Source organism: Coregonus lavaretus (assembly GCF_964263955.1).
Source record: "Coregonus lavaretus genome assembly, chromosome: 10".
Lineage (NCBI taxonomy): Eukaryota > Metazoa > Chordata > Actinopteri > Salmoniformes > Salmonidae > Coregonus > Coregonus lavaretus.
The window spans coordinates 39,386,864-39,410,752 of record NC_139997.1 but is presented as its reverse complement, the minus strand read 5'-3'; the positions used below and the strand labels follow the sequence as shown (position 1 = coordinate 39,410,752).

The 23,889-nt window shown below is 41.9% G+C and overlaps 1 protein-coding gene across 1 annotated transcript; it reads right to left on the bottom strand.

Annotated features, from left to right (window-relative positions):
- Window positions 1-448: 448 nt before the first annotated feature.
- LOC311135563 (GRB2-associated-binding protein 3-like) lies at window positions 449-22,324 on the bottom strand (the record flags this gene model as incomplete). The annotated part of the gene is made up of 11 exons (XM_084169574.1): window positions 449-2,078; window positions 4,979-5,098; window positions 5,486-5,543; window positions 5,657-5,747; window positions 6,100-6,349; window positions 6,560-6,615; window positions 8,356-8,831; window positions 9,102-9,203; window positions 10,411-10,612; window positions 15,497-15,800; window positions 22,253-22,324. The coding sequence occupies 11 exons, from the start codon at window positions 22,322-22,324 to the stop codon at window positions 1,962-1,964; spliced, it is 1,848 nt and encodes a 615-aa protein (XP_084025700.1). The 3' UTR covers window positions 449-1,961.
- Between the last annotated feature and the right edge of the window lie 1,565 nt (window positions 22,325-23,889).

Sequence of the window (23,889 nt, the reverse complement as noted above, 5' to 3'; positions counted from 1 at the left end):
AAATTAATTTCTCAGAATGCCAAGTGTTTATATTGACTTTTTCTCCCAAGAATCACCATCTCTCCTTATATTTCCCTCTTAACGTACCAAAAGACAGTTTAATGAAGCACACCAACCTGTAAGCGAAACCATGCATAAGATCTACTATTAAAGAATGACCATTAATGTGTAAAGAAATCAATTTATTGTTTATTGCAGATATGTATGTTGAAGGACTATATGAAGACTTTAAACGAGTCAAATTAGGTTTGAAACTGAGAAATTCAAGGATAAGCTACAGTATAATTGCACTATGGCCCCCAACTGGCTAGTTAGGGAAGTGGTAGACCTGGTAGCCTGCTGGTTGTGTGTAACAACCTTTCAGTTGTTTACACTAATCAATGATGTAGTATAGCCTACTACTGTAGCTGTGAATGACTTAATAAAGACAACTAATGTATTTCAGGTAATAGTGATTTATTAAAGCATGAAAACATTCTTAGATGTGCATCTGCATACATTACACGGACACGTTAAAGCATACATTTAAACAGTAAAACTCACAACCTGAAGATGGTACCGCTTATGCTAAAATCATGGGTTCAATGGGTTCATCTGTAGAAACATCTAGTTAAGACTGTATGGCTTTTCCAACATTTGTGAGCAGACCGTTCATTGTAAGGTAGTTAGTTACCCTCACCAAGTTTAGGATAGGCACACTGAGTGATTTGTGCTTTCTGCTGTAGATTGACCTATCGAGATGGTGTGGATATTGTGGTTTGAGTCATCGGTACCATCTAGCTTTGTTTATACCTGGCGCTAACATGCGTCCTTTGTCCTGATCTTGTCCACATTCTGATTGTGCCCACATTTTCTGTCTCATATCCATCCACTGTGTCTGCCTTGTGACCATATTTCCTGGTCCCTCCCTGTATGCACATTTTCTGACAGGCATTCTTTCAAAATATTATTTATTTTAAGACATGTTGATGACAGCAGCATACCACCCTGCATCCCAATGCTGGCTTGCCTTTGAAGCTAAGAAGGCGGGATAATGATGATTTAAATGGTTTCACTGTCCAGATCCTTCTACACTTGTAAGATATCCAGACACAATGGGTCCCTGAATACTTCCAGAGGTGGTCAAGAAGATCTGATCTCAATCAGATCACAATGCGTCTTTTAATAATTTACACCTGTCTGAAAATGAGGGCACAATCAGAATGTGGACAAGGTCAGGACAAAGGATGTATGTTAGAAGCAGATATAAACAGGTCTTCTGTTAAACAGTAATAACACAGTACTGTTAGGCCTACACAGTATCAGGTCTGAGATGTTCATCCTGTTGATACTGTATGAGTTCTCTGAATGATAGATACCACTCCATTCACTCCCTATGTGCATGACTACAGATTGCATGGCTCTATTCCTGCTGGCTGCCAATCCAAGGCATCAGAACTTTAAAAACAACAACAAATACAATGCGCTGGGCAGAAGCATTAATGCATATCTTTGTCTTTAGGATTCCAGGGCTAACACTTAGACACGTGTTCATTTGGTTTAAGATGATCTCAAACTCAGACCATTGTTCATATAAAAACATAATCCCTGAATTCCTGTGAATTAAGAATCCATACAATCTGTTTCAGCGAAAGAATGAGCAATGAGCAATGTCCTTTTCATTGCATAACATTTTATACAAAAACAGCATTGTGACCCAGTGCATGGTAAGGTGACATTCACAGTGTAACTTTGATGTGATATTTTTATAGTGAATTTTGATGCCCCCAAACTACAAACCAGTAATTTAAACCTTCTTTGACAACACGTCTACTTTCTTCTCTCATAGATGTTTATATCTGATGCATTTCAAAGTGCTTTTATTTTGTACATGAAAGAACCTGATGTTGCATTTGCTCCGCTTGTTTTGTGAAATGGAAAGTATTTGTGTTTTATCCCATCTTACTTTTTCTCCATCTGATTTACACTTTAGACTGCCGGACATCCTTCCACTCCATCTTAGTGTTCTGCAGGGCCTGAGTCTTTTTCTCATCCACCTGCACATAGTCCACCCTGTGTTCATCAGCAAGGAAGGGCTTCTGGAAGACATCACAGCAGAGTTGGTGTACAGTAAACTAAGGTAAGGACATTATTCAATCAAAACCTGTATCCAGACTAGAATTACCAGTCTTACATAGACAACCCTTCCCACCTTTCCATAAAGTGAAAAACAAATGTAAATGGATGCTGTTTTGTCAGTTATTCAGTGGCTATAATAAATGTCATATGTCCTCTCTATGGTGCAGCCTGTATTCCATCCATTAGTATTCCTTTCGCTAAGTCTTTTTTCTGTGAATGACTTGTCCCCAAAACAATGAGTCACTGATTCATTACCATGGAAATGGACACAACTACACCTTGCAAGTGCTATTTGAGCCAATTCCACAATGTACTGTATTGTTTACATCTGGGCTATTGAATCCAGATGGAAGGTGGAGCAATAAAACCAAACCAATGAGATGATACATGCAGTATGTGTACAGTGCATTCTGAAAATATTGGCTAATTCCACATTTTGTTACGTTACAGCCTTATTCTAAAATTGATTAAATTGTTTTTTTCTTCTTCTCATCAATCTACACACAATACCCCCATAATGACAAAGCAAAAACAGGTTTTTATATTTTTTTGCAAAAAAACAAAAAACACAACTGAAATATAATATTTACATAAGTATTCCGACTATTTACTCAGCACTTGATTACAGCCTCGGGTCTTCTTGGGTATGACGCTACAAGCTTGGCACACCTGTATTTGGGGAGTTTCTCCCTTTCTTCTCTGCACATCCTCTCAAGCTCTGTCAGGTTGGATGGTGAGCGTCACAGCACAGCTATTTTCAGGTCTCTCCGGAGATGTTAGATCGGGTTCAAGTCTGGGCTCTGGCTGGGCCACTCAAGGACATTCAGAGACTTGTCCCGAAGCCACTCCTGCGTTGTCTTGGCTGTGTGCTTAGGGTCGTTGTCCTGTTGGAAGGTGAACCTTCACCCCAGTCTGAGGTCCTGAGCATTCTGGAGCAGGTTTTCATCAAGGATCTCTCTGTACTTTGCTTAATCTTTCCCTCGAACCTGACTAGTCTCCCAGTCCCTGCCACTGAAAAAGAATCCCCTTAGGCCAAAGAGTTCAATCTTGGTTTCATCAGACCAGGGAATCTTGTTTCTCATGGTCTGAGAGTCTTTACGTGCCTTTTGGCAAACTCCAAGCGGGCTGTCATGTGCCTTTTACTGAGGAGTGGCTTCCGTCTGGCCACTCTACCATAAAGGCCTGATTGGTGGAGTGCTGCAGAGATGGTTGTCCTTCTGGAAGGTTCTCCCATCTCCACAGAGGAACTTTGGAGCTCTGTTAGAGTGACCATCGGGTTCTTGGTCACCTCCCTGACCAAGGCCCTTCTCCCCCGATTGCTCAGTTTGGCCGGGCGGCCAGCTCTAGGAAGAGTCTTGGTGGTTCCAAACTTCTTCCATTTAAGAATGATGGAGGCCACTGTGTTCTTGGGGACCTTCAATGCTGCAGAAATGTTTCGGTACCCTTCCCCAGATCTGTGCCTCGACAAAATCCTGTCTCGGAGCTCTACGGACAATCCCTTTAACCTCATGGCTTGGTTTTTGCTCTGACATGCACTGTCAACTGTGGAACGTTATATAGACAGGTGTGTGCCTTTCCAAATCATGTCCAATCAATTGAATTTACCACAGGTGGACTCCAATCAAGTTGTAGAAACATCTCAAGGATGTTCAATGGAAACAGGATGCACCTGAGCTCAATTTCGAGTCTAATAGCAAAGGGTCTGAATACTTATGTAAATAAGGTATTTCTGTTTTTTATCTTTAATACATTTGCAAAAATGTCTAAAAACCTGTTTTCGCTTTGTCATTATGGGGTATTGTGTGTAGATTGATGAGGAACATTTTTTATTTTATCTATTTTCGAATAAGGCTGTAATGTAACAAAATGTGGAAAAAGTCAAGGGGTCTGAATACTTTCCGAATGCACTGTATGGTGTTCACTGTTTTAAGGTCTGACCAGTACATGTGGTTTTAAGTACTATTGAAATGAAAACCTATTCTGCACCACTGCTCAGATGGTGACACAGACCAATATTTTGGCTTGATTTCTAACATAAGAGTCAATGCAAAAGTGGCACTTCAAGAAAATGTCACATACAGAATACAATAATTTGGTGGGTGCTTATTTGTCCTATTTCACATGTATTAATATTCATGTGTGACCCTGGAGCAATTAGGGTTAAGTGCCTTGCTCAAGGACACATCAACCACGTTTTCACCTTGTCAGCTCGGGATTCGAACTAGCAACCTTTCGGTTACCTGCTCAACACTCTAACCACTAGGCTACCTGCCACCCTATGCATTCTATATATGGAGTCCCTAAAGGACCTGTTTCCTAGATACAGGCGCATTGCACATTCAATTGCAGATTAAACCCTAAGAGTGAGCATAGCAACAAATGTCAAATTCTTCCCCTAGATTGGTTATAGTAGCAATAATTAAAATGTATGACACCAATCTGTTAACTGTCATGTGTATCAATTAAGCAGGCAGAGACAAAGTGATATTACTGTAGATTAATACATTCTTGATATGCCCACACACACTAGAATGAACAGAGGGAATTGCAGTGGATGATGACGGTAAATGTAGGTCCTTTAAAGCTGCCAGTGGCAGCTCAAAGTGAAAGACAGGCACTTCTAATGCTGTTAAATGGTTGAATTGATTCAGTGAGAGGACCATAATGAGAGAACCACAATGGAAACAAGTATTTTGACTTTTTTGTGTATATAATCCTAAACAATTTTGGTATATGTATCTGTTGCCTGGTGTAACATTCTTATGTTTTTTAAATTGTCAAATCAAATCAAATCAATGTCTTGCTTTGGAAACAAAACCCATTCCTACCATTTGACCTCTGTCTATTCAATCAAGCTTACCTTTTGCACAGGAGAGGGGGATGCAGAATTGAAATCCAGTGAAAGGTAGTCGAGGTTTGATCTCCTAAGCCACGGCTGGGAGGCTCCCTCGTTTGTAGAGAAGAGCTGTTGCCTTGACTCCTGAAATTAAAGGAATCTCAGTTACAATGAGTCTCACCTCACATTCATCCATATTTTTGATCTCTGAATATGTTATGTCATATGGTTCACCAATACTGAACATTTTCCATTTTGTATTGCTAGTTTCAGGTGAATATCAATTGTAATATTTTAATCCTTTCTTGGTACCCCAAACATGAATAAATAATCATGATGCTCAAAGCTTTATTCCCCTGCTTTAGGCAGTTTGGAACTCAGAGTTTAGACACAACAGCTGAATTATTCATGGTAGGGGAGGGAAGCAGTCTACCTATGAAGTGACTTGGGTACTTTATTTCTCGCTGAAGATTGCGGAAATGAAAGTGTATGTATAAATATTTGTGATGTCAATATAGAAGGTAACTTTACTATTGGAATGCTGGCTTCTTGGTCTCCTTTAAATCCCAGTTTTCCTTGCAGTGAATTGCTGGGAACAACACAAACAAACACACAAATAAATCCAGCTTTTTTTTCATTTTAGAATTTGGACAGAAAGAGAGCTGAGAGTTCAGGATGAAGAGAGTTATATTTCTGACTCACCCTGGCTCTGTCATGGTTCTGATCAAAGGCATATGAGTCGGACATTCTCTGATAGTGGACAGGCCCCTCAGGTCCAGTGGTGGAGGCCGTGCTGCGAACCAGAGAAACAACATGGTGAGGTGAGGCAAATTCTCTATCGGACAATAATGATCAGCTGTACTTTTCCCCCAACAAAGGACATTTGTGTTGAAACAGCAATATTTCAAAAAGAGTCATGCTGCAAATGTTGACTCAGGAAATACTGTCCCGAAAGGACACTTTCACAGGGAGTCACAAGATTCAATAGAATGTGAAAACCTTATTCATTGTGCTTTTCAGCAAAATACATGCTTATGAAAGCATTTTTTATGCTTCCTCTACTTAGTACCCACTGCTAGAATGAGGATTAAATACATTATGTAGCCCTTTTAGACATGTTTTTTTACTTCCTTTTTGCTCATTACCTCTCCTGCGTGGTTTGAGATCCCTGTTGATTGGAGGTGGTTCTTGATCCTCATGTAGATCTGCAGTGGAAAGGGGGGTGGGAGTGAGAGGGGCCTCTGTTTTGCCATTAGCCTTGAGGAAGCTGATTGGAGTGGGGCTCATAGGGACGTAGCCGTCCGATACATCTTCACCAACAAAGACAGGCGGAGAGGCCATGGACACGTATGAGTCCTCATGGCAGTATGGACTTTGTGTGTCAATGACATGTGGCTACAAGACAAGAAGACCAGACCAACTTAGTAATTTGAAGTACACCAGTGCCTAGAATGTTGTAATAAGTCACTTGTAAATCATATATTGTTGTTTGACATTCAAGAAGGAAAGAATGACAGTTAAGAATTATTCCCTGCTATGAACTATTCAACAACATTATGTGCAAAACATTCAGTTCCCCTCCGTTGTAAGTACATGTTTTCTCACCAAATTGAGACTGAGCCTTTTGTTCCTGCTCCTCAATGCATTCCCCTCAATGTCTCCTAGATAAGACAGAAATATCACTAATGAAGGTGGTTGTCATGTTATATAACAGAAACAATGACACCAGGCATACTGTGTGGTTGGAAACATGTTAGGTCAGAATCAATACATGTGCTGACTATATTTATTACATATACCTCATTGATGAGCATACAGTATATGGAGCCAGGTATGAAGGGCTTAGACCAGGAATCATCAACTAGATTCAGCCGCGGCCTATTTTTTATTGAGTGGATGGTCGGGGGGCCGGAACAGTATGTGGACACCCCCTCAAATGAGTAGATTTGGCTATTTCAGCCACACCCTTTGCTGACAGGTATATAAAATCAAGCAAATAGCCATGCAATCTCCATAGACAAACATTGGCAGTAGAATGGCCCATACTGAAGAGCTCAGTGACTTTCAACGTGGCACCGTCATAGGATGCCACCTTTCCAACAAGTCAGTTCTTCACATTTCTGCCCTGCTAGTGCTGCCCCGGTCAACTGTAAGTGCTGTTATTGTGGAAATGTCTAGGAGCAACAACGGTTCAGCCCGCGAAGTGGTAGGCCACACAATCTCACAGAACGGGACCGCCGAGTGCTGAAGCGCATAGCGCATAAAAATCGTCTGTCCGCGGATGCAACACTCACAACCAAGTTCCAAACTGCCTCTGGAAGCAACGTCAGCACAAGAATTGTTCGTCGGGAGCATTATGAAATGGGTTTCCATGGCCGAGCAGCCGCACACAAGCCTAAGATCACAATGCGCAATGCCAAGCATCGGCTGGAGTGGTGTAAAGCTCACCGCCATTGGACTCTGGAGCAGTGGAAACGAGTTCTCTAGAGCGATGAATCACGCTTCACCATCTGGCAGTCAGACGGACAAATCTGGGTTTGGTGGATGCCAGGAGAACGCTACCTGCCCCAATGCATAGTGCCAACTGTAAAGTTTGGTGGAGGAGGAATAATGGTCTGGGGCTGTTTTTCATGGTTAGGGCTAGGCCCCTTAGTTCCAGTAAAGGGAAATCTTAACGGTATAGCATACAATGACATTCTAGACGATTCTATGCTTCCAACTTTGTGGCAACAGTTTGGGGAAGGCCCTTTCCTGTTTCACCATGACAATGAACCCGTGCACAAAGCGAAGTCCATATAGAAAAGGTTGGTTGAGATCGGTGTGGAAGAACTTGACTGGCCTGCACAGAGCCCTGACCTCAACCCCATCGAACACCTTTGGGATGAATTGGAACGCCGACTGCGAGCCAGGCCTAATCACCCAACATCAAGCCCCCGCAGCAATGTTCCAACATATAGTGGAAAGCCTTCTCAGAAGAGTGGAGGCTGTTATAGCAACAAAGGGGGGACCAACTCCATATTAATGCCCATGATTTTGGAATGAGATGTTCGACGAGCCAAAGTCCACATACTTTTGGCCATGTAGTGTAATTAGAAATTTGGAGACTACAAATTGACCGCAAGAAGCCCGAACAGATATCATATTTGACTAAAACATAATCATTTCAAACCTTGCTCAGATTTTTATACAATCACATATATATCTCTATTATGTGTGGGAATACTTTGGATCAGATTTCCAAAATTAAAATCACTTGGAGCTGATTTCCTTGTGTTTTTAGAGTCTGATGTCCAACAATATATATATATTTTTTAATTGTCAGAAAACTTGGGGGTCGAAATAAAATCACAGTTGGGGAACCCTGGCCTAGACTGAAGGACTCTGCTGGTTATATACTGTACCTCTTCTGAAGTGGTCTGGCAGGCCTGACAATGAGATCCTCCGGGGGATGAGTGCAGGTTGGCCTGTGAGCCGCTGCCTAATTCCTGCCAGAGGCCCGTGGGAGCCGTCATCACTGAGGTGCTCTAAGAGGTGGACAGGCTTGGGGGGCAGAGGAGGGGGAGTTAGTCCATCACTAGTTGCCTCCAATATGGCAGAAGAGTATGGCTTGTCAAACTGGAAGACATTTGGTGTACGATGGAGAGTTCGAGGAGAGGAAGAGGTTGACGTGGGGCCACATGGTGCGCTGAAGGGGGTGTCATGCGTTCTTATGTGGGGGAAGGGGGACGGAGATGATCCAGTGTGGGGGAAGGGGAACGGAGATGGTCCAGTGTGGGGGAAGGGGGACAGAGATGGTCCAGTGTGGGGGAAGGGGGACGGAGATGGTCCAGTGTGGGGGAAGGGGGACAGAGATGGTCCAGTGTGGGGGAAGGGGGACAGAGATGGTCCAGTGTGGGGGAAGGGGGACGGAGATGGTCCAGTGTGGGGGAAAGGGGACGGAGATGGTCCAGTGTGGGGGAAGGGGGACAGAGATGGTCCAGTGTGGGGGAAGGGGGACAGAGATGGTCCAGTGTGGGGGAAAGGGGACGGAGTTGGTCCAGTGTGGGGGAAGGGGGACAGAGATGGTCCAGTGTGGGGGAAAGGGGACGGAGATGGTCCAGTGTGGGGGAAGGGGGACGGAGATGGTGCAGTGTGGGCAAAGGGAGACAGAGAAGGATCAGTGCCGAGGGGTGAAGAGAAGACATCTTCAGTAGTAGCGTCTGATGAATTTTGTTCCAGAGATCTCTCAGAGTTTGAAAAGCTGTCGCATCTATAAAAGAAAGTCAAAGAAAAATACAGTGTTTATCGTTTATCATCATTTAACCTAAACATCACAATATGTTATGACAATCCAATGAGGTGCAAAAGTTGGTATGATGTATCAATTGGGGGAGGGACCGTCTTCAGGAAGCAGAGCGACGTGAGGGCATGGTGTGAGCGAAGGGTAAGATACATTTAATTATTTTGTATGTTTAAATAGAGATAACTTGACAACCCTCTAAAGAAGCATATTTGATAGGTTTTTAACATATTTTGTTGCCTCAGGGCAACATTGAGCAGTTAGGCTACTTATCAGGGCAATATCATACTCAATGGAAGACATGTAATTTGATTAAAATGATGGCCTTGGTCAATGTTTTTTCCAACATATCCACTGACATTCACAGGCAATGGACACAGGAAAACTCTAGGGCACAAGGAGCCTAATTGAGCAGTTAGGATCATACCCTCTGATAGTGAGGACAGTGAGCTTGAGGACAGTGAGGAAGAATGGACCCCAGAATCAGGTTTGAGAGGCAATGAAATACTAGTTTATGCCCAACTTGTATTTTCTTATGAAAATAGTCTTGTTTCTACTGTATTTCACTTAATAAATGTTCTGAAAATATCAGATTTTCCTTGGTGTTTTAGTACCCTTATGGCATAGAGTTGCCCTGAGGCAAAACAAATATCTGGGTGTGGGGGTTAAAAGTAATTTTTTGTTGTTGAAATTATTGATACATTACCAGAAAGCCTACATCTTCAAAAAATACGATGTATTATTTTTTGTTTGCTGCAATATGTAACTTTTTGGGTGACCTGACCAAATTCACATAGAAATGTGAGTTATAGATATGTAATTCTCATTGAAAGCAAGTCTAAGAAGTGGTAGATCTGTTCTATGTGCACTATTTCTATGCTTTCTGTTCTTAAATTTCGTTTTTGCGTCTTGTACTTTCGGTTTTGTACACCAGCTTCAAACAGCTGAAAATGAAATATTTTTGGTTATTGAAAATATATTTTACAGCGGTTTAGATGGTACAATGATTCTTTACACTCTACTTGCTTGTTTTGTCACATAAACTGAAAGTAGGCAAACTATTATAATTTTATTATTAACCTTTTTTCCAATGAAAAAACTAAATGTGTGTAGTAGAGGGTTAAACAACGTGTGGTGTTGATATTGTGTCCAGCTTGATGTTTGAGAGGCTACATACCTAGAGATGCTGAACCTCCCTGTCTCACACTGTGAGAGGACGAGGTAGTCCAGTGGATGGTTGGGTTCCATCTGGCTAGGCATCTCCACTCTGCTGTTGCCATTGGCCATAAAGTCATGGTTGGAAATTAATGACATATTTCGGGAGAGCACTGGTGAAGGCTGCTGGGGGGTTGGGGTGTGAGAGAAACCTTCCTCTGATTCTGAGAGACAGAGAGATGTGGAGAGAGCGAGGGAGAATAGTGAGAATAGAGAGAAGAAATCCATCGTTTCTACATTAGTTCTGGGCTGGCTCAGGATAATGTTACACAGACATTGGGCGAGAGTCAGACAGGAATCCTGATCTCTCTTGATAAATGTGATCTCTGAAACGTAGTTGTCAGTACTCTCCAGCAGGTGGCAGTGGAATGAATTTGTACAGTGCTTTTAATGCTTTTGCCCTTGTCCATGTCCCCCTTACTGTAAACGAAGCCCACACCATGTAACTATTCAGACTGAGTAACCCCTTTGCTAATAAAAAGTCCACTATGGTACAGTATAACCACAACACATGTGTATGTATAAACATGTTATACACTGAGTATACCAAACATTAGGAACACCTTCCTAATATTGAGTTGCACCCCTGCACCTGGTCAATGCCTGAGAAGGTGTTCTTAATGTTTTGTATACTCAGTCCATGTTGTGTAAATATGTGACATGTGTAGAGTAACCATTATTTGACCAGCACCATAAAACATAAGAATGAGAAAAGAAAGACCATGCAGTGTAAATATGGAAAAAGTAAGTATTTCTTTACTTTTCCAAACCATATACAGTACATACTGTAGTTTGTGACTGTGTGCTGTGCATTCATGTGTTTGAATTTTCTATTGACAATATTTGAGGCGAGGTGCTGACTAGTAGAACATAGCTATAACTATTAGTTTTCTGTTAAAATGGTTTAGTTGAGCGGTGAGAACATGCAGACAGGAGCCTGAGATCTATATACGAGGAAACATCAATGTTCTCATCATTCACACATTGCTTAACTAATAGATTGCCGTTACTTCATTACTGGCAATCATCTCTGTTGGGCTTTCAGTAACTGAGGTAATTATACACTGAACAAAAATATAAATGCAACATATAAAGTGTTGGTCCCATTTTTCATGAGCTGAAATATAATATCCTAGAAATTTTCCATATGTACAAAAAGTTTTTTTCTCTAAAATGTTGTGCACAAATTTGTTTACATTCCTGTTAGTGAGCATTTCTCCTTTGCCAAGATAATCCATCCACCTGACAGGTGTGGCATATCAAGAAGCTGATTTAACATTATGATCATTACACAGGTGCACCTTGTGGGGTAATGGTATTGGCAGGCATAAACTACAGACAATAAACACTATTGCATTTTATTGATGGGAATTTTAATGCACAGAGCTACCGTGATGAGATCCTGAGGCCCATTGTCGTGCCATTCATCCGCCGCCATCACCTCATGTTTCAGCATGATAATGCACGGCCCCATGTTGCAAGGATCTGTACACAATTTCTGGAAGCTGAAAATGTCCCAGTTCTTCCATGGCCTGCATACTCACCAGACATGTCACCCATTGAGCACGTTTGGGATGCTCTGGATCGACGTGTAAGACAGCGTGTTCCCGTTCAACAACTTTGCACAGCCATTGAAGAGGAGTGGCACAACATGCCATAGAACACAATCAACAGCCTGATCAACTCTATGCGAAGGAGATGTGTCGCGCTGCATGAGGCAAATGGTGGTCACACCAGATACTGACTGGCTTGCTGATCCACGCCCCTACTTTTCTTTTAAGGTATCTGTGACCAACAGATGCATACCTGTATTCCCAGTCATGTGAAATCCATAGATTAGGGCCCAATGAATTTATTTACAGTGGGGAAAAAAAGTATTTAGTCAGCCACCAATTGTGCAAGTTCTCCCACTTAAAAAGATGAGAGAGGCCTGTAATTTTCATCATAGGTACACGTCAACTATGACAGACAAAATGAGGAAAAAAAATCAAGAAAATCACATTGTAGGATTTCTAATGAATTTATTTGCAAATTATGGTGGAAAATAAGTATTTGGTCAATAACAAAAGTTTCTCAATACTTTGTTATATACCCTTTGTTGGCAATGACACAGGTCAAACGTTTTCTGTAAGTCTTCACAAGGTTTTCACACACTGTTGCTGGTATTTTGGCCCATTCCTCCATGCAGATCTCCTCTAGAGCAGTAGAGCAGTGATGTTTTGGGGCTGTCGCTGGGCAACACGGACTTTCAACTCCCTCCAAAGATTTTCTATGGGGTTGAGATCTGGAGACTGGCTAGGCCACTCCAGGACCTTGAAATGCTTCTTACGAAGCCACTCCTTCGTTGCCCGGGCGGTGTGTTTGGGATCATTGTCATGCTGAAAGACCCAGCCACATTTCATCTTCAATGCCCTTGCTGATGGAAGGAGGTTTTCACTCAAAATCTCACGATACATGGCTCCATTCGTTCTTTCCTTTACACGGATCAGTCGTCCTGGTCCCTTTGCAGAAAAACAGCCCCAAAGCATGATGTTTCCACCCCCATGCTTCACAGTAGGTATGGTGTTCTTTGGATGCAACTCAGCATTCTTTGTCCTCCAAACATGACGAGTTGAGTTTTTACCAAAAAGTTATATTTTGGTTTAATCTGACCATATGACATTCTCCCAATCCTCTTCTGGGTCATCCAAATGCACTCTAGCAAACTTCAGACGGGCCTGGACATGTACTGGCTTAAGCAGGGGGACACATCTGGCACTGCAGGATTTGAGTCCCTGGCGGCGTAGTGTGTTACTGATGGTAGGCTTTGTTACTTTGGTCCCAGCTCTCTGCAGGTCATTCACTAGATCCCCCCGTGTGGTTCTGGGAATTTTGCTCACCGTTCTTGTGATAATTTTGACCCCACGGGGTGAGATCTTGCGTGGAGCCCCAGATCAAGGGAGATTATCAGTGGTCTTGTATGTCTTACATTTCCTAATAATTGCTCCCACAGTTGATTTCTTCAAACCAAGCTGCTTACCTATTGCAGATTCAGTCTTCCCAGCCTGGTGCAGGTCTACAATTTAGTTTCTGGTGTCCTTTGACAGCTCTTTGGTCTTGGCCATAGTGGAGTTTGGAGTGTGACTGTTTGAGGTTGTGGACAGGTGTCTTTTATACTGATAACAATTTCAAACAGGTGCCATTAATACAGGTAACGAGTGGAGGACAGAGGAGCCTCTTAAAGAAGAAGTTACAGGTCTGTGAGAGCCAGAAATCTTGCTTGTTTGTAGGTGACCAAATACTTATTTTCCACCATAATTTGCAAATAAATTCATTAAAAATCCTACAATGTGATTTTCTGGAATTTTTAGTTGACGTGTACCTATGATGAAAATTACAGGCCTCTCTCATCCTTTTAAGTGTGAGAACTGGTGGCTGACTAAATACTTTTTTTCCCCACTGTAAATCGACTGATTTCCTTATATGAACTGTAACTCAGTAAAATCTTTGAAATTGTTTCATGTTGTGTTTATATTTTTGTTCAGTATAGTTATAAAGACCAAAGTATGAGTGTGAGTATCACCATGTGGTAGAATATAACGGTTTGGTCTATCATAGCTTTGTGTATTCATATTTCTGGAGACAATGAGATACACTGTAACTGCTATTTGAAAATTATTTTCATCTTTGAATACTGAATGCTGTAAGTACTTTATAGTATCTATAAGAGGCATATTGTAACATCATGGCAGAGCCTAAAGCTGTTATTTTTTCAGCACATGAAACTGCAGAAAATAATACAATTGTGGCAGTATCTGCTGTGTTTTTTTACACAATGGAAGTTTTTTTTTTGTGTGTACTGAATAGTAAACTAGTTCAGGATTTCATTGACTGAATGTCTGACATTGTGTTATCATTCCCAGTAATGTGTAAGCCTGGGGTTTGCCACTGTTCCTCTGGGCTATAATCTCTTCTCTTTGTCTGGAGATCATGTAGTTGGCCCTATCTGCTCCACACAGAACAATGTTTAACTAAATGTTCCAACTGACAGCTCTTATCCACAGCTCTCCCCCTGGTTTGGAGTTAATAGGACATGAAGGCAAGAGAGCTTGGTGTCTAACTGTTCAAGCATCACCCTAGCTGAACTTGCATGCCTGTGGAGAGTTGTAATATCTATGGCACTATGAGTTTCACAGAGAAAGATAGCTTGTAACTGAATTGGGTAAAATAAATCACATTTTACTGCAGCACTGTCCACTGCTTTACTTTATGTTTGTAATCAGAAGCTCTCTGCAAAATGCTTCTGATTTGATTATTGCTACAACATTGAGGTAGATGTGTGCATGCGTGCGTGTGTGTGTGTGTGTGTGTGTGTGTGTGTGTGTGTGTGTGTGTGTGTGTGTGTGTGTGCATACGTGTGTGTCTATCATTTAGTGTGCACTTTTCTGATTGTACGTCAGGGCCCTTTTGCGAAACAGGTATCTAACCTCAACCTAATACTCTTAAAATAGTTACCATCAATAAATCATATATTACAATATGTCCTTGAGGGACATCAGTACATTTCTTGAGCCCAGGGACTTTAACAGCCAAGAACTTTAGAGTCAGCATCATACTTGGCCTGGAGCATTAATGAGAATAAACACTAATTCAAACTTCTCCTTTAAATGCAATGAAAAACTGCACATGACAAATTAATATTGTCCACTCATTGATTTACCAGTCATGTCTCAAGACATTTTTACGATGCTCATGACAATTTCTAACACAGAGAAATCATCAGACTCACCTAAATGGTTTGTTATCTCAGTCTTGAATATAGACAACCTTCCCTAAACATGCCTACTCTACACACACACATGCACACACATACTTACTGTATGTCACAGGACGAAATCCTCCAACAAGAGTTGAATACCAAACAGTGTTTCTCTATATTCTTTGTAGAAATTGAACACATTAATGTGATTTTGTAACTAATTATAATAATTCATTTAATTTGTAAAGCGCATTTCTGACACCCAAGGCGTTTAAACTGTGACCGTATTGAACTGTGTAAAGCTCCTTACCTGTCCCATCATCGAGAGGTCCAAAGTGACAGATCTCCCTGATCTGACTGACCCAACTGTTCATCTCTTCCTCAGTCTTGGCCACCAGGTAGAAAATGCGAGACGACGTCTTGACAACAAAGATGTGCTGGTTCTGGAACTCCCTCTTGACCAGGCGTTGCTCCATCTGCATCTGAACCTCACACTCTCTCAGGTCGATGGTGCGGATGGGCTTCTTTGAGGTCGTGTTTCGGTAGTACTCCAACACATCTGCGTTCCCACTCATACGTCCTCTTCGAAGAACAAACCATCGCCTCCTCCATGCCTAGGATACAGGGAGCCAGACAGATCAACATACTGTACTGTTGCATGTATTAATAGACTTAAGTAATAAGGCCCGAGGGTGTGTGGTATATTTTATTTAACCAGGCAAGTCAGTTAAGAACAAATTCTTATTTACAATGACGGCCTACACCGGCCAAACCCGGACGACGCTGGGCCAATTGTGCGCCGCTCTATGGGACTCCCAATCACGGCCGGTTGTGATACAGCCTGGAATCAAACCAGGGGGTCTGTAGTGACGCCTCAAGCACTGAGATGCAGTGCCTTAGACCGCTGTGCCACTCGGGAGCCCTATATGGCCAACATAACACGGCTAAGGGCTGTTTTTATGCACGACGCAACACGGAGTGCCTGGACACAGCCCTTAGCCATGGTATATTGGCCATACAGTGGCTTATGAAAGTATTCACCCCCCTTGGCATTTTTCCTATATTTGTATCATTTGATTTACACAACATGCCTACCACTTTGAAGATGCAAAATATTTTTTATTGTGAAACAAACAGAAGTAAGAAAAAAAAACAGAAAACTTGAGCGTAAATCAATACTTTGTAGAGCCACCTTTTGCAGCAATTACAGCTGCAAGTCTCTTGGGGTATGTCTCTATAAGCTTGGCACATCTAGTCATCGACTGTCACGGTTTCGGCCGAGGCTGCTCCTCTTCCTTGTTCGGGCAGGCTTCGGCGGTCGTCGTCTCCGGAGTACTAGCTGCCACCGTTCTATGTTTCATGTTCTTTTGGTTTTGTCTGTTCAATACACCTGTCCCTTATTTGTGTCTTAATTGTTCCCTTATTTAGCTCGTGTGTTTGGGTCAGGTGTTATGCGTGATTGTTCATTGTCAGCCTGCCTCTGTGAAGTTTATATTATTCTCTCGTTGTGTTTTCCCGAGAGCTCGCACTGCGTGCGCTTTTCTTGTTTTGACGCACTGTGTGTTTTGTGCGTAATTGTGTGCGCCACCCGGTTGGGTTGGCGACTCCTTGTTCTCGTTGCTTTGGGAACATTACTAAAGACGATTGAAGTCATCCTGGGTCCTGCGCTTGATTCCTTCCACTCACCTACACACACCACTCTGACATCGACCCCCCGTGTAGCTCAGTTGGTAGAGCATGGCACTTGCAACGCAAGGGTTGTGGGTTCGATTCCCACGGGGGGCCAGTATGAAAATGTATGCACTCACTGAACTGTAAGTCGCTCTGGATAAGAGCGTCTGTTAAATGACTAAAATTTAAAAATGTAGCCACTGGGATTTTTGCCCATTCTTCAAGGCAAAACTGCTCCAGCTCCTTCAAGTTGGATGGGTTCCGCTGGGGTACAGCAATCTTTAAGTCATACCACAGATTCTGAATTGGATTGCGGTCTGGGCTTTGACTAGGCCATTCCAAGACATTTAAATGTTTCCCCTTAAACCACTCAAGTGTTGCTTTAGCAGTATGCTTAGGGTCATTGTCCTGCTGGAAGGTGAACCTCCGTCCCAGTCTCAAATCTCTGGAAGACTGAAACAGGTTTCCCTCAAGAATGTCCCTGTATTTAGCGCCATCCATCATTCCTTCAATTCTGACCAGTTTCCCAGTCCCTGCCGATGAAAAACATCCCCACAGCATGATACTGCCACCACCATGCTTCACTGGATGGTGTTCTCGGGGTGATGAGAGGTGTTGGGTTTGCGCCAGACATAGCGTTTTCCTTGATGGCCAAAAAGCTCAATTTTAGTCTCATCTGACCAGAGTACCTTCTCTTTTGGTGAACACCAAACGTGTTTGCTTATTTTTTTCTTTAAGCAATGGCTTTTTTCTGGCCACTCTTCCGTAAAGGCCAGCTCTGTGGAGTGTATGGCTTAAAGTGGTCCTATGGACAGATACACCAATCTCCTCTGTGGAGCTTTGCAGCTCCTTCAGGGTTATCTTTGGTGTCTTTGTTGCCTCTCTGATTAATGCCCTCCTTGCCTGGTCTGTGAGTTTTGGTGGGCGGCCCGCTCTTGGCAGGTTTGTTGTGGTGCCATATTCTTTCCATTTTTTAATAATGGATTTAATAGTGCTCCGTTGGATGTTCAAAGTTTCGGATATTTTTTTATAACCCAACCCTGATCTGTACTTCTCCATAACTTTGTCCCTGACCTGTTTGGAGAGCTCCTTGGTCTTCATGGTGCCGCTTGCTTGGTGGTGCCCCTTGCTTAGTGGTGTTGCAGACTCTGGGGCCTTTCAGAACAGGTGTATATATACAGAGATCATGTGACAGATCATGCGACACTTAGGTGGACTTTATTTAACTAATTATGTGACTTCTGAAGGTAATTGGTTGCACCAGATCTTATTTAGGGGCTTCATAGCAAAGGGTGTGAATACATATGCACGCACCACTTTTCCGTTGTTTATTTTGTATAATTTTTTGAAACAAGTTATTTTTTTCATTTCACCTCACCAATTTGGACTATTTTGTGTTTGTCCATTACATGAAATCCAAATAAAAATCAATTTAAATTACAGGTTGTAATGCAACAAAATAGGAAAAACGCCAACGGGGGTGAATACTTTTGCAAGGCACTGTACAGTAGAATAGTTTAGAATACAGTATATACAGATGAGATGAGTAATGCAAGATATGTAAACGTTATTAAAGTGGCCAGTGATTTCTTTGTCAGTGGGCAAACGTACAAAATCAGCAGGGGATCAAATACTTTTTTCCCTCACTGTACATATATGGACGAGCGATGTCAGAGTGGCATGGACTAAGATACAGTAGAATAGTAGAGAATACAGTACATACATATGAGATGAGTAATGCAAGATATGTAAACATTATTAAAAGTTGCTAGTGTTCCATTTCTTAAAGTGGCCAGTGATTTCTAGTCTATGTCTATAGGCAGCAGCCTCTAATGTGCTAGTGAAGGCTATTTAACAGTCTGATGGCCTTGAGATAGAAGCAGTTTTTCAGTCTCTCAGTCCCAGCTTTGATGCACCTGTACTGACCTCGCCTTCTGGATGATAGCGGGGTGAAGAGGCAGTGGCTCGGGTGGTTGTTGTCCTTGATGATCTTTTTGGCCTTCCTGTGACATCGGGTGCTGTAGGTGTCCTGGAGGGCTGGTATGCCCCTGGTGATGCGTTGGGCAGACCGCACCACCCTCTGGAGAGCCCTGCAGTTGCGGGCGGTGCAGTTGTCGTACCAGGCGGTGATATAGCGCGACAGGATGCTCGCAATTGTGCATCTGTAGAGATATTTATTCCTGTCTGTGTGATGAACTGAGAACCCAACTGGCTGGACCGACTCGGACAGTATATCCCGAGAGAGCCATGTTTCCATGAAACAGAGTATGTTACAATCCCTGATGTCTCTCTGGAAAGAAACCCTCACCCTGAGCTCGTCAACTTTATTATCCAGAGACTGAACATTAGCGAGTAATATACTCGGAAGCAGTGGGTGGTTTGCATGCCTCCTAAATCGGACTAGAAGAGCGCTCCGAGTACCTCTCCTCGGCCGGCGTTGTTTTGGGTCGGCCTCTGGAATCAGTTCAATTGCCCTGGGGGGTGCGAACAAAGGATCCGCTTCGGGAAAGTCGTATTCCTGGTCGTAATGCTGGTAGTGCTGGTGAGTTACCGCCGCTCTGATATCCAATAGTTCATACCGGCTGTATGTAATAACAAAACAAAAATTCTGGGCTAATAACGTAAGAAATAATACATAAAAAACAAAATACTGCAAAGTTTCCTAAGAGCTAGAAGCAAGGCGCCATTATCAGTGAACAATCTGAGCATGGTAGCTCAATACAGATTTTTTTTTACTATTTTTATGTCCCCTGACCGTGACTAAAGATGATTTGTACAAAGCACTGTCTTATATCCTCATGTAGTCTCCAGCATTGTGACCTGTGTCAATCAGTTTGTCACACACAATTAATCGTGGAACATACAAGGAAAATGTATGACTACTCTTCTGAACATGTTCAGTGGCAAGTTTAGCTACAAAACCTTAATTTACCTCAACTATAGACAACACCCTTTTTCTTGCTTTTGGTACTGGAACTGACAACAATATTACCCAGAAGTGCTGAGAAGAGTAAGTTAATTCTATGTCAAAAAGAATGTCTGACACGAACAAAAACCTATTTGTATTGCAGTGGGTCACTAACTTATTGGGGACTTATTGGGGAAGATTAAAAAGGCAACCTCTTTTTCTGCTGATATGGGTTTTTCATGCCAGTATGGATACTGATTGGTATAGGAGGGGTTTTGTTTTCTGTAATGCTATGGGAATTTGATGCTTAGCTGGCACTCTTCATTTTGATACTGAATAAGTAGGCCTAAATGAAGTATTGTTAATGTTTTGGTCTTGATCGTGATGACCTCATGGTCACTCACATGGGCTATGAGTCATAGGTCCATCTATATTCTAACTGTCAAATATTCATGACTGACCTCAATACTATGTCTGTTTCAAACTTCACCCATGTATTATTTAAAGCCATTTCCAATTCCACCTTTTTAGCAGGAGTTGTACATTTTTGTACCGTTGCCTCATAAATTCAGCCTTCAGGTGATTCATATGCATTATTCAATTAGTCAGAAGTCTTTTGGCATGGAACACTAGATGACCTAAAATGAAACAGCAGTTTTTGAGCTTTGAGAGTACATTTGGTGAAACAACCTACCATAAAGAATACGTGATTTGTTTTGAAGAGGCAGAGGTATTAGCAATTTTTCCTATCTCAGTTGACAAAGTAAATGTGTGCTATAACCCACCAGCCACCAATTCGGGAATACATTATATCTCTTTGTGATGATCTTTCTAGAGAGTTATGAACATGCTCAGACTGTTTGTTTGTTTGTTTGTTTAAAACCAAAACTCTGGCTTGGTGTGCCTATACTATTCAAATCAACCATAAACAGTGGACGAGTTGCAAATCCTAATTTGCATCACACAGTGCTAGTAGAGAGCAGAGAGACAGAAAGCAGGGAAGCTCATGTCCCTCATCAGTGGTACATTTTCAGAGTGTCAAATCACATTTAAAATGCATAATGTGAGAATAATTAACCCGCTAACGGGAAATATACTCACGCTCTAGAAACCTCTATAGAATCATGCATGAAAACACTTCCTTGTTGTGGGTGATAACTACCTTATTGAGCGTGAGCTCAACTCTGCTGTAAAATAAACTAGGCCTATTCTATTGAGAATGATGTTTCAATTTCTAAATCATAATATTTTTGTTTGGATCATGTTCCCCCATGATATTCTGTATAACACTATTATTATGTTATATAGAAAATGTGAACATATTACTATTTTACCTTACATTATTTTTTTTACCCTTGTTTACAACAGCATGGGCCACTAGCAATGGTAGCTGTGACCTCTGTGTTGGAGAATTTAAACTGTCTGTGACTTACACTCTGATTATCTGAGTCTGATCATCAATGTTTCTAAGAGCTACCTGCTCTGGGCCGTCACTTGGTGTGTGTAAGGAGTCCAACGTATGCCCACACACTTTGCTGTTGAGTTTGGCTAGTCTGGTCCTTGCAATGGAAAACCATGTCCTTCCTGTTTGTCTGTGTCCTCCACAAAGCCCTTGAACTATTTCCCACCAAATTGTGTCTCTTAAGTGACTCTCCCTCCAGTGAATTATCACTGCCCCCCTTTCTCTGTGCTAGTTTTCAGAAAAGCCCTCCTCCTCTCTCCTCTGTAGAGAGGAAGTGCAAACAGCCATCATAAAGCCTGGTCATTTCATACTGCTAGGCAGTGACAGTACTTCCCATGTTTTGCAATACCTCCCAAATTTTCACAGAATGAGAGACCAACAGTCACAATACACATCCCAGAATGGGTAGCCTCCCCCTTTCCTCCATACACAACACAACAACACTCTCACATGACCCCTACAGAAACACTGCAGATTGCCATGCAAGGCACTTGTCTCAGTTCACTTCTGGTCAAACACGCTAATCCAGACATGTTAGCATTAGAGTATACTGCACTTGAATTATTAATAAGAGGCAACCCCATTTGCAAATTATGAAATTCTAAACAAAGTTCAAAATTGTAAACATAATGGTTTATAAGCAGTTTCTATGTTTCAAATACATTTGCATTTGCTGAAGGGCATCAACATTTTATTTTCAGCATGACCAGCATGTCATACAGTATGTAATTAATGGTCACTACTATAAAAATGAGGAGGAAAACACAGGTGAGGTTGCATGAAAACACTGTTTACAAAAAGGCATGTAATGGTCATGATTCTACATGCCTCTGCAAGCTTCATTTCGGAAAATAAACCAACAGTATCTTGTGAACTAACGGCATTGCAGTGCAGTTGTGTTGATGGCTGAGAATCCCACACATACACACTGCTCTGCAGCAGGAACTGGTACTACTACTGCTTGGGTAAAATGCATCAGAATAGCACAGAAGCCAGCCACCCGCCCAGCCTGTTCCCCTACTCACATATCTCTTTAGTTTCTTCTCAGGGGGAGATTTGATGAGCCAGCCGGTGCAGACCACATCCCCTGCACTCATCTTGACTGCAGAGGGAATCCGGCGTGTTTTCTAGATATAATTGTCTTCAAGCACTGCTGGCTGCTGCTGCTGCTGTGAAACTGAGAGCAGCACCAGGCGAATCCTGTGTTCTTGTATACAGCCTACAGCCTTAGCAAAAAGAGGAAGTCAAGCCATTGATCACACTGACAGACAAGGGTAAGAGGGAGAGAGAGAAAGAGAGAGAGAGAGAGAGAGAGAGAGAGAGAGAGAGAGAGAGAGAGAGAGAGAGAGAGAGAGAGAGAGAGGGTGGGGGGGAGAAAGAGAGAGGAAAAGAAAGAGAGAGGAAGGGAGAGAGGGGGTGGTGTGTGTATGCTTGAGTCTGTAGATGTGTGTGGGTCTGACAGAGTGAGTGAGTGAGTGAGAGAGAGATAGGGAGAGAGAGAGAGCAAGAGAGAGCAAGAGAGAGCAAGAGAGAGAGAGAGAGAGAGAGAGAGAGAGAGAGAGAGAGAGAGAGAGAGAGAGAGAGAGAGAGAGAGAGAGAGAGAGAGAGAGAGAGAGAGAGAGAGAGATAGAGAGGAACATGTATGTGAACTTGTATATGTGTGTGCATCATTAAAACCCAGCGTACTTGTAGGTCCAGCACATGAGCAAGATATTTTCTAAACAGAGCAGCACGCATGTGGATGATCTGTAGATGAAATGTGTCTGGCTGAAAAGTGCTGTGGAGGGAGCCAGCTGTCACATAAAACCATCCCAATGTTCTCTGTCTTAGTCAGAATAACGGTATGCACCAAAAGAACATCCTTGGTCGTAGAACAATAACCAAATCAATAAGAGGTTACCATTTACTTATGTTATTTTGTTTGTGCAAGTTAAATACACTAATAGAGAAAACAAATAACACACTTTGGGGATGCATTTAAATTCTACAAAAACCTTTGAAACCTAAAACGCCTTGTACAATAGGCTAGTTGTAGGGGGAAATGAAGAAACTAGAGCATAACTGTATTGATTAAGGTTAATTTAGTGAAGCGATATCTTGCTATAATTTAGAAAAAAATAAATAAAAGGCTCTGTTGGTCTAAGGCCACGTGATTTAGGGCTCAAGAAGATTGTTTTGAAAATATATCAATTAAATGGTCTAGCTTGCCTACTTCAGAACACAAGGCTGGTGAACGAGACGGTTATAAATGCTTGTCCCTGATCGCCATCTTGTGGTAGATATCCAGCAGACCTCATTTCAACAAATGAAATACACAATAACAACCCAAGAAAGAAAAGCAGGTCCTTTTACTTCATTGTTTATGTTTTTGTTACCATAGGATAGCTTATGTTATATAAAAAAAAGATGTATAGTTTAAAATGATGTTAAAAAAGTAATGTTGTTCTCATGGATTGTTATTCCCTGAGAACTAGATAGGCCTATGTCATATAAATAAAGTGCTATGCATGTGACAATGTCATGGGAGGCATTTGCTCCATTGTTTTCGTTGATGCCCACTCTTTGAAGATATAAATATATTAAAGACAAAAACAAAATGTATTATTATAATATGATGTGTAATAATACACATTTTCTGTATGTAAGGGATAATCAACAAGAG